The sequence below is a fragment of the Octodon degus genome, unplaced genomic scaffold (assembly GCF_000260255.1).
Source record: "Octodon degus isolate 3935 unplaced genomic scaffold, OctDeg1.0 scaffold00169, whole genome shotgun sequence".
In the NCBI taxonomy this organism is placed as follows: domain Eukaryota; kingdom Metazoa; phylum Chordata; class Mammalia; order Rodentia; family Octodontidae; genus Octodon; species Octodon degus.
The window spans coordinates 4,563,342-4,577,498 of NW_004524745.1; the positions used below are offsets into that span (position 1 = coordinate 4,563,342).

Below are 14,157 nucleotides of genomic sequence, written 5' to 3' on the forward strand. Positions count from 1 at the left end.
GCATGTGGTGCTGGGGGATTGAACTGCGGTCCCTGTGCTTTGCTAAGCTTGTTCTAAGTAGGTGCTTTAGACCACTGAGCCATCTCACCAGCCCCTTTCTTTCTTGTACCAGGGATTGAACTCAGGACCCTGCACTTGCCAGGCAAGCACTTATTCTACTGAGCTGTCTCCTAGGCCCCTCTGATCTTTCAACTAAATACTTCTCAACAAAGCCCCCTCTCCTCGCTCCACCACTACTCATAGAATACTTCCTGTATACATAGCTGTGTTAAGTTTCCTGAGGAAAATTACATGAGGAATTGCTCTTCTCCTTACATGGAAAGTGTAATGCTTAATAAACAAATTCTTAAAGCTTAAAAATAGTCATCTATAACAGCTAAAAGGAGAATTCTGAGAAGGAATAATTAAAAAGGAAGAGAAGAAAAAAGAGGATAAATACAACTAATTAGTAAAAGTAAATCAAAATCCCAATTAATCATCTGAGGTCAGATGCTTGCTTAATGGCTTTTCCCTGCACATCAGTGACCTGACAGCACTTGAACTGTGGACACCACGTTGGCCACTTTGTTTCTTCCTGATGAGAATTTGTGCCCAGAAAGCAGAATGTGTGCATAATGAGATCTAGTAATCTCCAAAGCCAGAGATTTAATTTTATTTTCTAAATTTAATTACTTTGAGGAAGAGTCAAAGTAATTTCAGATCCATTTATTCCATGTGGATTTTCATAATCTGGTCATTTTTACTGTCTTCATTTTGGATTTTTAGAATAATCCTTTTTTTAAAAATTAAAAAAACAACCCCACTAAAATGTGATACATAACTGTTTTGATAAAATGTTTATTTCAGCTTGAATTAGAAATAAATTTGGGATGCCTGGACTTAGTTTAATTTCTATGAAGGAAAAATGCTCCTATAGAAGTTAAGGAAAAATATTTATTTTAGAAGCAAAACATAATAGTTTATTAGGTCTGATAGTCCAGGTTTTTGGGAGTTTGATTTAAAATCAGTGGATTTTTTTGTTTTTGTTCTTAAGGGAATCACAAATTTATATTGTGTTAAGTTTTTGACATGGAAAAATTCAAAACTACATTGCAAAATGTGGCCACTTCTATTTCAAGTATGAGAAAAAGATACGTTAGCTTTTCATAGTTATTTTTAAATCCATAAAAGATATATCCAAACAAATCACCAAAAATAGGGGCAAAGCTTTTGCCAACAATCATGTTTTCTTATACTCGTGAATAATCTGATAGTGGCACATGCTATCCTTTCTATTCAGACATTTTGGCAGCAATTGGTGGAATAGAGATTCTGACAATATTTAAAGCTTGTTATTTGCAGTTAATTCACAAAATGTTATTAGCTATAAGGTTGAAATAAGTGTAATTACTCCTGAAAACTGACAAGGAATCAATTTTATCTTTGTTAGTCTGAGTCCCATTTTCATCTCCTTTTCCACCTAAATGTCTTTATTCTTCCCATTGTTTTGTCCATTGAAGGGCACTGTACAGGTTTGCAGGGGAAAGGAAGAATGAACATTTGTGAAACACTTTCTCCAGAATTGTCAATTTTGGGTGGAGAACATTTGGATTGTTATTACATATGCAAGAAAGAATAAAATAAAAAGGCATTTTCCATATAAGTATTCAGGGCATATCATGACCCTTGCAACTATTTTTTAACATTTTAAGTCAATTTTTTTTTGCACATACTGTAAACTGTCACCTGTAACCCCGTTGTAAACAATTTGAGCACATTCATGGGGACAAGCAAATAAATAGTGGGGAAGTCAAGGGAACTCTCTTGTAGCACTACCCGGCGTCACCTGAGCTGTGGATTCAAGAATTTACTGCTTTCAACCCACAGAATGCAGGATGGCTTGATTTTCAAAGAAAAGAAATGATTTGCTACTATTTATTTCAAATGTGTGCCACTGACTGATGAAAAAGTGTAGGTTTTTAAGTGCTGCAGTACTTGCAAGTTCAATTTAACTCACTGGTATTAGGTATCCATTACATGCCATAGAAAACACAAGTATTTTCATGGAGCAGTCACATGCATTGATGTAGGGTTACCAACTGGCCTATATGTATTTTTTTGCACCTCAAAAACAGAATCACTATAGCGCTGATCATGCTTCCACACCTTCCTTGCTGAAAGACGAAGTACATACAGTGCTGGAGCTGGCCTCCAGGCCGGAAGGGAGCGGATTTAGTACTCTGGCACGATCACATCTTGCTGTGAAAGTCCAAGTCCCACAGCAGGGATTTCTTCTTCTTTGGGGTCTGCTACTCCCGCCTCGGGCTTCAGGCTCTCCACCTGGCCCTTCTCTCTGGCCAGATCAGCCACCTGTATTCCGTCCTCCAGCATGCCGGGCACCGTCTTGGGGGCCTCTTCCGCAGCTATATCTGCATCTTGCACCTGCTCTATTGGCCCAGACTCTGAGCCCTCAACGGTCATGTGGGCCCCGTCTCCTTGAATGCCATCTTCTTGCGGAATAGCTCTGGCATCCTCACTGCCCTCTTGGGTTGGTGATGGCTCTCCCCCAGACTTGTGACTCTCTTGAACGCTGCTGTGACTGCTGCTGGCACTGCCCAGCCGGGAGGAGGCCACGACTGCCTTCACTGCTGCCTGGGTGGGGAAAGGAAAGTTTCCAGTGTCATCTCCACAGCAAATCCCAAATCAGAGCTCAACCTCTACTTTGTGTTGAGGCAGTGTGTGTTATAGGTCTCTGTTCAATCTTTCAAAGTACATTATTCCAGGATTGATTGCTGGATGAAAACTTGTTGGGAGAATGAACAGCAAAACCTCTTTAATCCCAAGTTAAGAGTAAGTAGTTAGTCATCTGGACAGAAGTCTGAGTAAATGTGTTTGCCCAGATGAATGGACCACATTTTAGACTGGGTCCCAAAGTATATGTTTCATAGAACATTAGTTCCATGAATTGCAGCAGGTTTTATGAACATTAAAAGCTCTATGGTCAAAATAGCTTCAAAAATTCTGGTTTGAATCACATTATTGAATGCAGGGTTTTTCAAATTAATGTAATCATAGCCCCTACTTCAGGTTTATTTTTTTCTGTAGCAGCCTGTGGAAAAAAATGGCAGAATAGGTCCCTAATTTTGACCCCTACCTATTCTCTAAAATCCATGCTTCTTACAAATTCTGAACACCACTGTATCATACGAAAGCACCTAATCTCTAAACAAGCTATGAGATAGACAATGGTACCTCTATTTACAAACAATTTGTTTTACAATTTGGGGGAAGATGGTCTTGTTTGCATTCATGTTCATACGGGGAAGATGGCCATGGTTGTGTTTGTCATCTGACGCAGAGTTTGTGAATAAAAGCAAAATTTTGCCAGGTACTCCTATTTGCAAATTGATTGGTTTTGCGAATAGAGGTGTTAGTACACTGAGGTATTACTGTATGTTGTTGAATAATTTTCTGTATCATTTAAGTTATTTAAATATTTTCAACCATAGTACATACATACAATGAAATATAGTTTTAGATTTGTCTCCCTTTTTTTTTTTTTTTTTTTTTTTGTACTGGGGATTGAAGCCAGGACTTTGTACTTGCCAGGCAGGTGCTTGTGTCACTGAGCTATCTCCCCAGCTGTCTTCTGTTTTTTAGATATTTAGGAAGAAAACAATTTCTTGAACAGTTTTCTGAACAAAGCTCCTTAATAAGGAGTTTAACTTGTATTGGATAAGAAGCAGCAACAGTATATTTGGTGGGTGAATCTCAAACTACAACTTCTCTCCCATTATTAATAATGAATTTATGAGAGGAAAACAAAGCAGTAAGTGGCTGTATGCTACGCTGTTGGTATTTCAAGGCAAGATTTTCTCCTCAATGTCACTAGAAATGAATAGCAGCATCAGAGGAAGACAAAAATCTGTTTCACACAAAGTAAAACCTATCATCTTACCTTAAGCTTGCGCCGAGCGTTGAATTCCTGGAGCTTCTTTTGCGCAGTGTCCATGTGCACAAAGTTGGCTGCCTTCCCGGTCACCCACGGGTGCTGGAGAGCTTGGAAGGTAGTCAGCCGCTTCTTAGGATCCAAAACAATTAATTTTCTGACCTGAAATAATAATAATAAAAAATAGACTTTGGGCAACTTTTTTTGGCTACCTGGACTTGTCCTCAGTTTGTAAACTTCTAGATCTTCTGTTTTCCAAGCAACAATACTGAAGACATTATTATTTTTTTTTCCCAAAAAGGTGTTTAAGTTTCAAATCGCTGTGAGTAGGACTGGATTAGGGGAGCAGTAGCTGAGGGAGACGGGACAATAATGTTACTGTCTGAGACCCCGCGCTGGCAGGTAAAGGCCCAACAGAAATCAAAGAACAGGTCCTGCATTGCCTGGACTTGATGCTCTTCAAAGGAAGAGCCAGCCTCTGAGTAATTCTAGCCTTCGCCTCACAATCACCTAGAATTCTGAACTTAAAATACAATTCCATGGTAACAGAATCACTCATGTATTGTCATTCTCTCTGTGGAGATTCAATGGCAAGCAAAGGCCACAATATCCTCATTCCATAAAGTACGATCTTATGATTCTCTTCATAGCTCTTTTTAATTTCTTGATGTTCCTAGAAGAATAAGACCAGAGCTGTGGTAAAAGTCATCTTAGAATCATAATAAAGAAGTCAGAGGCTCTGGGGTATGAGTTGATTAGAGGAATAAATCTGACCAATGGCAACCCATTCTACAATGTTTACTCTTGCTTTTAAGGAGGGGTAAAAAATAAAATGCAAGAAAAATCAACAAATAAAAGAATCTCCAGCCCTGGGTTCAGAAGGAGTGAGCCAGTATGAGGGAAGAGAACATTTGGAGTCAGGAGGCAAGCTCTGGCTTGGTTATATCTCTATTTTTGTGATCCTAGGCATAGTCACGCTTGATGGGCCAGGGATACAGCTCAACGGCGGAAGTGCCTGCCTGCTGTAGCCAGAATTGCTTACCCATAGACACTCCGATGGTGTCCATGATCTACATTGTTGAATCTCATTTCTACCTTCGTTGTTTTGCAAATACATTCTTACTTGTATACACGTGTTTTTAAAACTTAAATAATTTTTTAAATAAGTTCAGAGTTTGGACCAACTAGCTATAATTCCCAAGGGACAGATGTAGGTGAGCTCAGAGAAAGATTTTATTTCCCTAATTGTCAGAGTTTGTTTTCAAACTCAAGTCTGCAATATGTCGGACCCTCAGCTTTAAAGACAGGGAAAGACTGGATGACTTCTGAGATCCCTCTTAACTTTCAATGATTCAAAAGTCAGCTTTGGTTTTTCTCTAGAGGACTGATGGTCAATATTTCAACTACACTATACTGTCCTCTTTTACAAACTGTGGATCCCTCCCCAGAGGGTGTTTCCTGAATGCAAATGAACTTCAACGTTGGCTTAAATGAGAAGCAAGGTAAATAAAACAAAATGCACTGTTAGTAAAGTGGAGCTTGTGAACAATGCCGATAACATAACAGGACACATGTTACTGTAAGGATATTTTAATGTTTAAATGAAATTTCATGAACAACATTGTTTCATTTGAAATACATCATACATGTATATATAATAATAAGCCATGTTAAAACAAAATTTTTGTGTAAATTATGTTCTCACAGAGCCTAAGTTTCTTCACAATCATGGCTGTCTTGTGCATATTAAAGTTTATTAATCAATGCTATAATAATTATAATTTGCTATAGTTTAACTAGCAGTGAGTCCAAACATATTTATTTTCATTACCTATAGGGAAAATGCATTGATATGTATTATTAAAATTGCCTTAAATTAAAAAAAATGCAATTAGTAGAGGCATATTTTTAAGAATGGCATTTTATATTAGTTAAAGTAAATTTATTTCACTTTGTTTTGGTTATACTTACCAAGTCCTTGGCATTTAGAGATACTTCATCCCACCAGGGGGAGATAAAGTAATATTCACAATTCAAAATTCTCCTGAACATGAACTGATCACCTCTTTCATCATAGAATGGCTCAAACCCACAAAGTCTACAGGGAAAAAAATATAAAGAATAAAAGTCTTTAAAAGAACAGTACATTTCATCAGATTTCTGCAGAAATTCATGACTTTGTCACAGCCTCCTGCTAGGAACTGAAGTCTACTCAGCACCAGTATGTATTGCCTTGTTATAATTCACTGATGCTGGCATAGTAACACAATCACGTCTCCAGAAAGTAAGAATAGTGGAATATGATCTCTACAAAAAAGCTATACTTAGGACATGAAAGAACAGCAATGACAGTGACATATTAATATGGGCACCATGCTAAAGATTTTTCATGAGAACTAAGAAGAAGACAAACTGATGAAAGCTTCGATTTAGTATAAAATGCAAGAGTTGGAATTGAAAGTAAGAGGTTAAAAGTGGGATAAAAAGAGTTTTTACATTTTATTCACCCCTACTCTCTGAGTTTTTCCATAGAAATTAGTGAAATATGACATATATGTTTCCTTTTAGTATGGATTTCAGAGTGAACTAAGATAGGGGCTAAAATTATTGGCAGTGAATGTCCTTAAAAATGCTTCAATTCCATGACCAGATGGAGCCAACAGACATAAACAGCCTAAATTTATTTTATCCTTACATGTGACCTTCACTTTTGTATATCTTACAGATATTCCATTATGTTCACTGTTATAGTCTGAATTTAAAATGTCTCCCAAATGCTTATATATTGAAGGTTAGCTCCCCAAAATAGCAATGTTCAGCAGTGGTGCTTTGGGGAAATGACTGGGTCGTGAGGACTCTGACCTCATCAATGCCTAATCCGCTGGTGGGTCAACAATTTGGTAGCCTATTAGGAAGTGATGGAAATTCAGGAGGAGGTACCTAGTTGAATCTTTCTCTCTCTGCCTCTGTCTCTCTCTTCCTCTCTCTGTCTTCCATGAAGTGTGCCACTCTGTTCTTTCTGCTCTGATACTCTATCCCTTCACAAAATCTAGAAATAATGGCTTTATTTGGCCATGGACTGACACATTTGAAATGGTGAGCCAAAATAAATATTCCCTCTTGTAAATCACTTCTCTCAGAGATTTTGTCACAGTGACAGAAAGCTGACACATTCCCGTTCATTTTGCACTATAAGGTCAGGATAAAAATGAATGAGGAAAGGTTGAAAAAAGCAATGGGGAACCATCAGAGAGCAGAGGAGAGAGAGAGAGAGAGAGAGAGAGAGAGAGAGAGAGAGAGAGAGAGAGCAAGCAGAGGGGGATAGAGAAGGGTAGGGAGGGGGGAATAGAGAGGGACAAGGAAAAGGAGTTTCTGGTCTGGGATTATAAAGACTTCTCTATGTAGAGACACATAGAGGTTCTGAAATCACTATGGACCAAAAATAAACTATACAAAACATGTGGGAAATAAGTTTGAAAATATCTTCCTAGACTTGCCTAAGCTGGCCAGGTTGGCGCAGAACACGAAAGACTCTAGTGGCTCCCAAGGTGGTGGACTTAGAAAGAATGGTAGATGTCCTTTAGCGCACAGAATATCTCACTGGGAGAGTCTCTGTCTCTTCCAAACATCCTGGAGCAAGCCAAAAAAGTGGGAATGTGGAGGCCTAACTTATGTTTTTCCTTTCTTTACATTCCCAGCCTGCACAGGCAGGTCTGGAGCAGGATTCCAACCATGCTAACACCCTGATCTCAAAGTTCCAGACCTTAGAACTGGGACAATATAAATAGCTGTCGTTAAGCCACCCAGTCTATGTGTTTTCTTATGGCATCCAAGCAAGACTAATATACGTGCTTTCCAACCTTCTCAAGTCTTTCTACAAATCTGTATACTATGAGTTCCAGAACTAATAGGATCACACTCTAAATGCCAACCAAACGTATTTATTTTGGGCTAAACTTCTGAAGTATTGCTTTCCAGATTTCTATCGCAATCTTCCTTTCCAGTCACTTTTCTGTTTGGATTATGATTTCCCTTGTAATAGCTGCAATTTTATCACACTTTGGTGAATTCCCTGAAACAATTTTTTTATTAGATAGTAGTGTAGTAATGGAGTTGGAATTACCAAAGAATGAAATACTTAGTTTACTATTTTTTCTTACAGAGAAATGAAAGTAAACCCAAGGCCTTTGAGAACCTAACAAACTGGAAACAAATTTGATAGCCAAAATGTACATATTATGATAAGAAATGTGTCAGTTTGAGATTGTCTAAGAAATAAATATCCACTTATCTTCTTAAAAGGACTAATAGTTTAGCTGTCTTAGACAAGATGAAGATAAACATGAAAAATATACAATAGGTAGGCCTGGGTTTCATATTCATTATGATCATCAAAGACTCATTTCCCAATTTTTTTATACCTTATATAGCAAAACAGGACAGAGAAAGGCCCTGGACAGAAATTCTGGCCCCAAAAGAATTACAAAATATAAGCTAATACTGTGCTGGGGATATAGCTCTGTGGCATAAGCAGCTGCTTGGCAAATGCAAGATCTTGAGTTAGATCCATCCCAGACAGAGAGAGAGAGAGAGAGAGAGAGAGAGAGAGAGAGAGAGAGAGAGAGAGAAAGAAAGACAGAGACAGAGAGAGAGAAAAAGAAAGACAGAGACAGAGAGATAGAAAGACAGAGAGACAAAAAAGAGAGACTATAAGAAAACTCTGTCATTAACTACATTTAGTATTTAGCATGAATAGAAAAGCACAAAAAGTCAACCAGCAGTTGAGTCTAAGAGAGCTGTGACTATCCAGAAAATGATTATGCAACAGCCAAGTTTGTACAAAGACTTTTCTTCACTCACAAGATGTAGGTGATTATTCCAACAGACCACATGTCCACCTCAGGCCCATAGGCACAGCCTCTAAGGATTTCAGGCGCTGCAGGAAGAGTGAAAATTGTGTTACGTTGGAACTTACACTCAGCATTTGTACCTTAATAACAATAATGAAGAAATGGATTCATTAAGAAAACTTTAGAACCCCTTCCAAACTAATTTTTTTCTCAACCACAGTATGAAATGACAATTTCTTGCATCTATTTCGGTCAGAAACATTATAGTCTGTACTTGGGATATATAAAAATTATGCTATTAATTATAAGATCTGATGCTGCTCAAACCAGAGATCTAGCTTTGCTACAGAAGAGTACTTAACTTCAAAGGGAGTTTTGTACACAGAGAAAAAAAAGGAAAGCTTAGCACAATAAAGGGAAGGGGTACAATTATGCTACCTTGAGATCTAGAACTGCTTGGAGCAGGGGATGTCCAGCGAATATCTGTGTCTAGATGTATGTAGGGCAAGAATGAGGGCAGACAGTGAGAAGGAGGGACAATCTCTGGTGCTATGAAAACTGGAAAACAAGCTGAAAACAGCCCTGTCATACGCACTGACTCAGCCCTGTATGTAAGTCCCCAGAGAGAAACTGGCCTCGGCTGGTGAGAATCAAGTGAAATGAGCAACTTCTCTGTGTATCACAAGGCACTTACAGTCCTGTCTACTGCTGTAAAAAAGACTTTGTAAAGAAAAAAAATGGCCCCAGAGTGGAGAAAAATAATGATATTTTATATTCTTACTACCTCTGAGTTGTGAAAATGCAAAGGTGAGTAGTTTGTACTGAGGATTGGGGCTGTCATTAGTCTGCCTAACAAAGGAAGAGAACAAGAAGCAAGGGCTCTGTCATCTATGGAGTGACAGGACTCAGCCTACAGGCCAGAGTAAACATTCTTCTATTTTGACCCAGTGTGGTAGGCGCCTGTGTGCTCCATGAGGACAGAGATTCTTATAGATGCCACAAGCTCTTTGAGGGTGGCATTGGGGACCAGAATCACATTTTTCCCAAGGTAGAGGCTGGAGAACAAATGAACTGCATTCCTTCTCTGTGCAGGCTGGAAACAAAACATTCAGTGAAGATTGTCAGTGTGGGCTTTGCAGTAGGCTGTCCTCAGGGACTTGATTTACCAGAAGGATTATTGTGGATCTTCCACTGACTCCTTTCACTCATTCTCTACTCCATCCTTCTGCAATCAGGACTTTCTCTTCCCATAGAAATACAATGCATTACAGGCAATAAAGAGCCCACACTATGAAATGAAGGTGTGCACCCTAAACATAGATTCCACAAGACGTACCCTTCAAGGATCTATCTCTGGAAGCAAAAGCATTTTTTACCTACAGTGGAATTAGTCCTAGAATTTTTTTAAAGATTTAAGTAACAAAATTGCAAAAATGTGTGCTCACTGCCAACATCTTTCTTTATGTCAGGTTATCTTTGGTATTTTCTAGAGAAATCTCTACCCCTCAGAACAAACCTTGGAGGCCCAACACCCCCCACATGAACTCCCACAGCAGGTGTTTTATCACAGGGCAAAGGGAGCTCAGGTGAGATGCCACTTCCAGGGGACAGGGGCCACCTGTCCTGGCCTCCAGGAGCCTTTCCGGTGAGATGCCACTTCCAGGGGACAGGGGCCACCTGTCCTGGCCTCCAGGAGCCTTTCCACACAGGGAGCTGAACACAGGCATATTTAATGAGGGTTTAGTATGCATTCGTTTGCCTCATCCAGATGTTCACATCAGGGGTTCTTATCTCCTACCTCATCTGAAATGTTATCAAGATCCATACTAACATTTAATCACAAATACAGAAATACATTGAGAAGAGTCACATTTAAGGAATCTTGACTTTTTATTTTTCAAATCTACATGAACTGGACTAGATAATTTGTGAGTTTACTGTGAGTTTTAACCTACCATCCACTGTGATTTTCTGAAAGGATTTTTTTTTTTTTGGTGGTACCAGGGATTGAACTAAGGATCTTGTGCTTCCCAGGCAAGCACTTATTCCACTGAGCTATCTCCCTAGCCCCCATCTGAAAGGATTATAGTCCATACAAGCAAGAAGGACAAGTACAAGCAGCCAAGCTTGCAGGCCCTGCTTCCTTGCCCGTCTGTTCTGCTAGAACACCTGCTGCCTGTGCTGCCCAGCAGGAGCACTTGCTCTTGGCTCTGGTGAAATCAGCTGTCTTATTTGTGCTACCCAGAGAGGCATCACGGCAAGGTCAGGTGTTTTCTCTGCTCATGTCTCATAGTTGCCAGCCCAAGAACCTCAAAGAGCATGAATACACTGAGCAAAGTGTCTTTTGGATCCAGTCTCCAGGCATGTAAGTTTCCCACCCAACAAGGTAATACCTGATCTCCCTCATAACACTGGGTACAAACATATTCTTCAAGGCCAATTTATTTTCTTATAAGGCATTACGTTGTACTATGAGTAAACTTGTATGAAGGACTAAACTTCTTTCACTGTGGATAACTGAGACAAAAGCCATATACAATACAATGTTCTTACTCTCCATAATTTATTTAAATTTAAAATTTTATTTAATTTTTAAAAATTATTAATTAATTAATTGGTACAGGGTCTCACACAGCTTGGACTTGTAGAGATCCTCCTGTCTCGGCCTCCCCAGCAATGGGATTATAGACCTGTGCTACCATGCTGGTTTCAGTGGCCAGCACAGCTCACCCAGGCTTCTGGGGCTGGCACAGCATACAGTACCAGGGATCAAACACAGGTCCTTGCACTTGCCAGGCAGGCACTTGGACTGCTGAACTATCTCCCCAGCCTGAGAACATATACTTAAATCAAAATAAAAACTGTGTTGAAACAAAGCTTAAACACCTGCCCCAAATTTTTTATTTTTCAAGTACTGCTTATTAAGACCTTTCTTCAGAATCAGCAGAATAAACTCTTCTAAAATGTATTTAAACCTTTTCTAAGAGTCAAAATCTTTTAGCTTTCCATAATAAATTTTAGGCTCTGGCACTCCACTGCTTGAAGTATCTTATATATTAAATGTCCTCACATGTGATTCTACTAATTTATGATAGTTACGCTTAGATTTAGAATGTAAGTCTCATGTATTTAGAAGATGGAATTCTGAAAGGTGATTTGATCATGGGGCTGCTAAACTTACTGCTAGGTTCATAACTAGCTATGCTATTGAGAAGTGGACATGGCTGAAAGAAGCAGGTCCCTAGTGCTATGACCTGGACAGGTATGCTCCTGTTCCTGGCTCCTCCCTCTTCACCCCTCCTACCTGGTATGTGGCCACCATGAAGGAAGTATCTTTCAGTAGCCACATCTTCCCACTATACCACTTATGCCTTGAAGACAGATGACCATGGGCTTTATTTCTTCAAGTCGTGATCCAAATTAAACTTATAGTTCTTTAAGTTATGTGTGTCAGGCTTTGCATCTAGCTATGAAAAAGCTAACTAAGACAGAAAATTTGTATGGGAGAAGAGAGTCACTGTTGGGACCATACCTGATCATGTAGTTTCAAAACATTTTGAGGTGTTTTGTAGCAGTAGTTTGGAAAGGTTTGAAAATGCAGGCTATGTAACAACTACCCATGATGAATGTAATCATATAAAATAAAAAAATAGATCATGACAATGACAAAGAAAAAAAAACTGTCTCAAGGGTCAAAGAATGCTGTAAAAAGAGTATGACATATGACTTTAGTTGGAGTTCATAAGACCACAATGTTGGCATTAGGGATACAGTTCAGTGGCACAGTGTCTGCCTGGGAAGAATGAGACCCTAAGTTTGATTTCTGATACAAAAAGAAAGAAAGAAAGAAAGAAAGAAAGAAAGAAAGAAAGAAAGAAAGAAAGAGAGAGAAAGAGAGAAAAGAGAAGGGAAGAGAAGAGAATGAAAATAAACCAGTGTTGAAAAGTGGACAGTAAAGGCCAGGCTCATGAGGTTTTACCCAGCGACAAGAAATCTATTGAAAACTAAACTACTGGCTATGTGTTTTACATTCTGGGAAGAAACGCAGGTACATTTTGCTCATGTCTTGAGATTCTGCAGTAGACTGAGGTTAAGGACAGCAGACAAATCTTGTGGAGGAAATTTCAAGACCACCCAGCATATAGGCTGTGATATGGGCACTTTGGGCTGCTTTTATTCACATTTATAGTAAGAATCAGAGGCAAAAGGCAGAGCACCAAAGTATAAAAACTTAGCTTTTGGCCTAAAAAGAACTATGCCTGAAGTTGAGGCAAAGTAGGTATGACTGCTAAAGAGACTAACACCACTAAAAAGTCAAGCATTTTGCATCAGCACAATAGGAAAGGTACATTGAAGGCATCAGAGGCTAAAGGGTGTAAACAGGCAAACTCTTAAAGGATTTTGCATGAGAAGAGAATTCCAAGGCCATAAGTGGTCAGTCAAGAGTCACGTATGGAAGTGCTTGCCATGTTCAGCTATCTAGACCCACAGAGGCCTCTGCAGCCCTGGTCCAATGGGACCAAGCTACTGCTTAACCTAGGAACAGATGGTAGTATCATTCATATTGTACTGGCTTTTTAGGTATGCATATTTAAGAGTTATGGAGCTGTGGGGTTTCCACAAGGATTTCAGAAGATGGCTTAGAAGGCCAAGCAATGAGATCTTAACAAGGTGTATGGAATTACTAGAAGTAAGTCAAAGGTTCAGAGGTGACCTAAGGGAGCTGGAGATGTGAGGAATGTGGATAATTTGCTGAGAAAAGCCATCAGCAGTAAGTGGGGCCACCCCAAGAAAGACAGCTGAAGCTGGCAATGTCATGAGGCAAGTTCACCCAAGCCCTGAGAAGTTCACATCCTTCCACAACTTGCCAAAGGTAGTGAGCACAAACAAAGGATTTAATATTTGCCCTGCTGGGCTTTGGTCTTACTTTCAACCAGTTCCTTTCTATCCTATTTTTCTCTTTTGAAATGGGAATGTTTTTCCTGTATTATTGTATGTTAGATGTACTTCATATTTTTCTTTTTCATGGTTTTTTTCTTATTCTTTTAGAGATTCACAGCTAAGTTGCCATTGGTCTTTTTTTTTAAAGCATTGCTGGAAATGTTGATTTAGGCAACTCTTAGAGATGAAATAAATCCCTTTTTGCAAACCATGTTTTGGGGATAGAGGTGGAACATAATAGTTTATTTTATTTTATTTTATTTTTTCCAAAGTTTTATTGACAAACAGATAGCAATGAGACAGTTTCAAATCATATCAGAAGGACAGTTCAAACAAATAATACACTGCATACATTCTTCTTAGTGATTAATTGCTGTACAAGATGCGGACTTGTGATCCTATTTACAAACACCATTAGAACAAATCATTCTATTCATT

The 14,157-nt window shown here is 39.0% G+C and overlaps 1 protein-coding gene across 1 annotated transcript in view; it reads right to left on the reverse strand.

Annotated features, from left to right (window-relative positions):
- Window positions 1-155: 155 nt before the first annotated feature.
- Camk4 (calcium/calmodulin dependent protein kinase IV) overlaps window positions 156-14,157 on the reverse strand; it is a 260,080-nt gene continuing 246,078 nt past the window's right edge. Inside the window, exons 8-11 of the mRNA XM_004643276.2 lie at window positions 8,789-8,864; window positions 5,900-6,026; window positions 3,938-4,090; window positions 156-2,631 (exon numbers count right to left, since the gene is read on the reverse strand). Coding sequence (XP_004643333.1) covers window positions 2,212-2,631; window positions 3,938-4,090; window positions 5,900-6,026; window positions 8,789-8,864 — 776 coding nt within the window. The 3' untranslated portion in view covers window positions 156-2,211. The remainder of the gene's footprint in view (window positions 2,632-3,937; window positions 4,091-5,899; window positions 6,027-8,788; window positions 8,865-14,157) is intronic.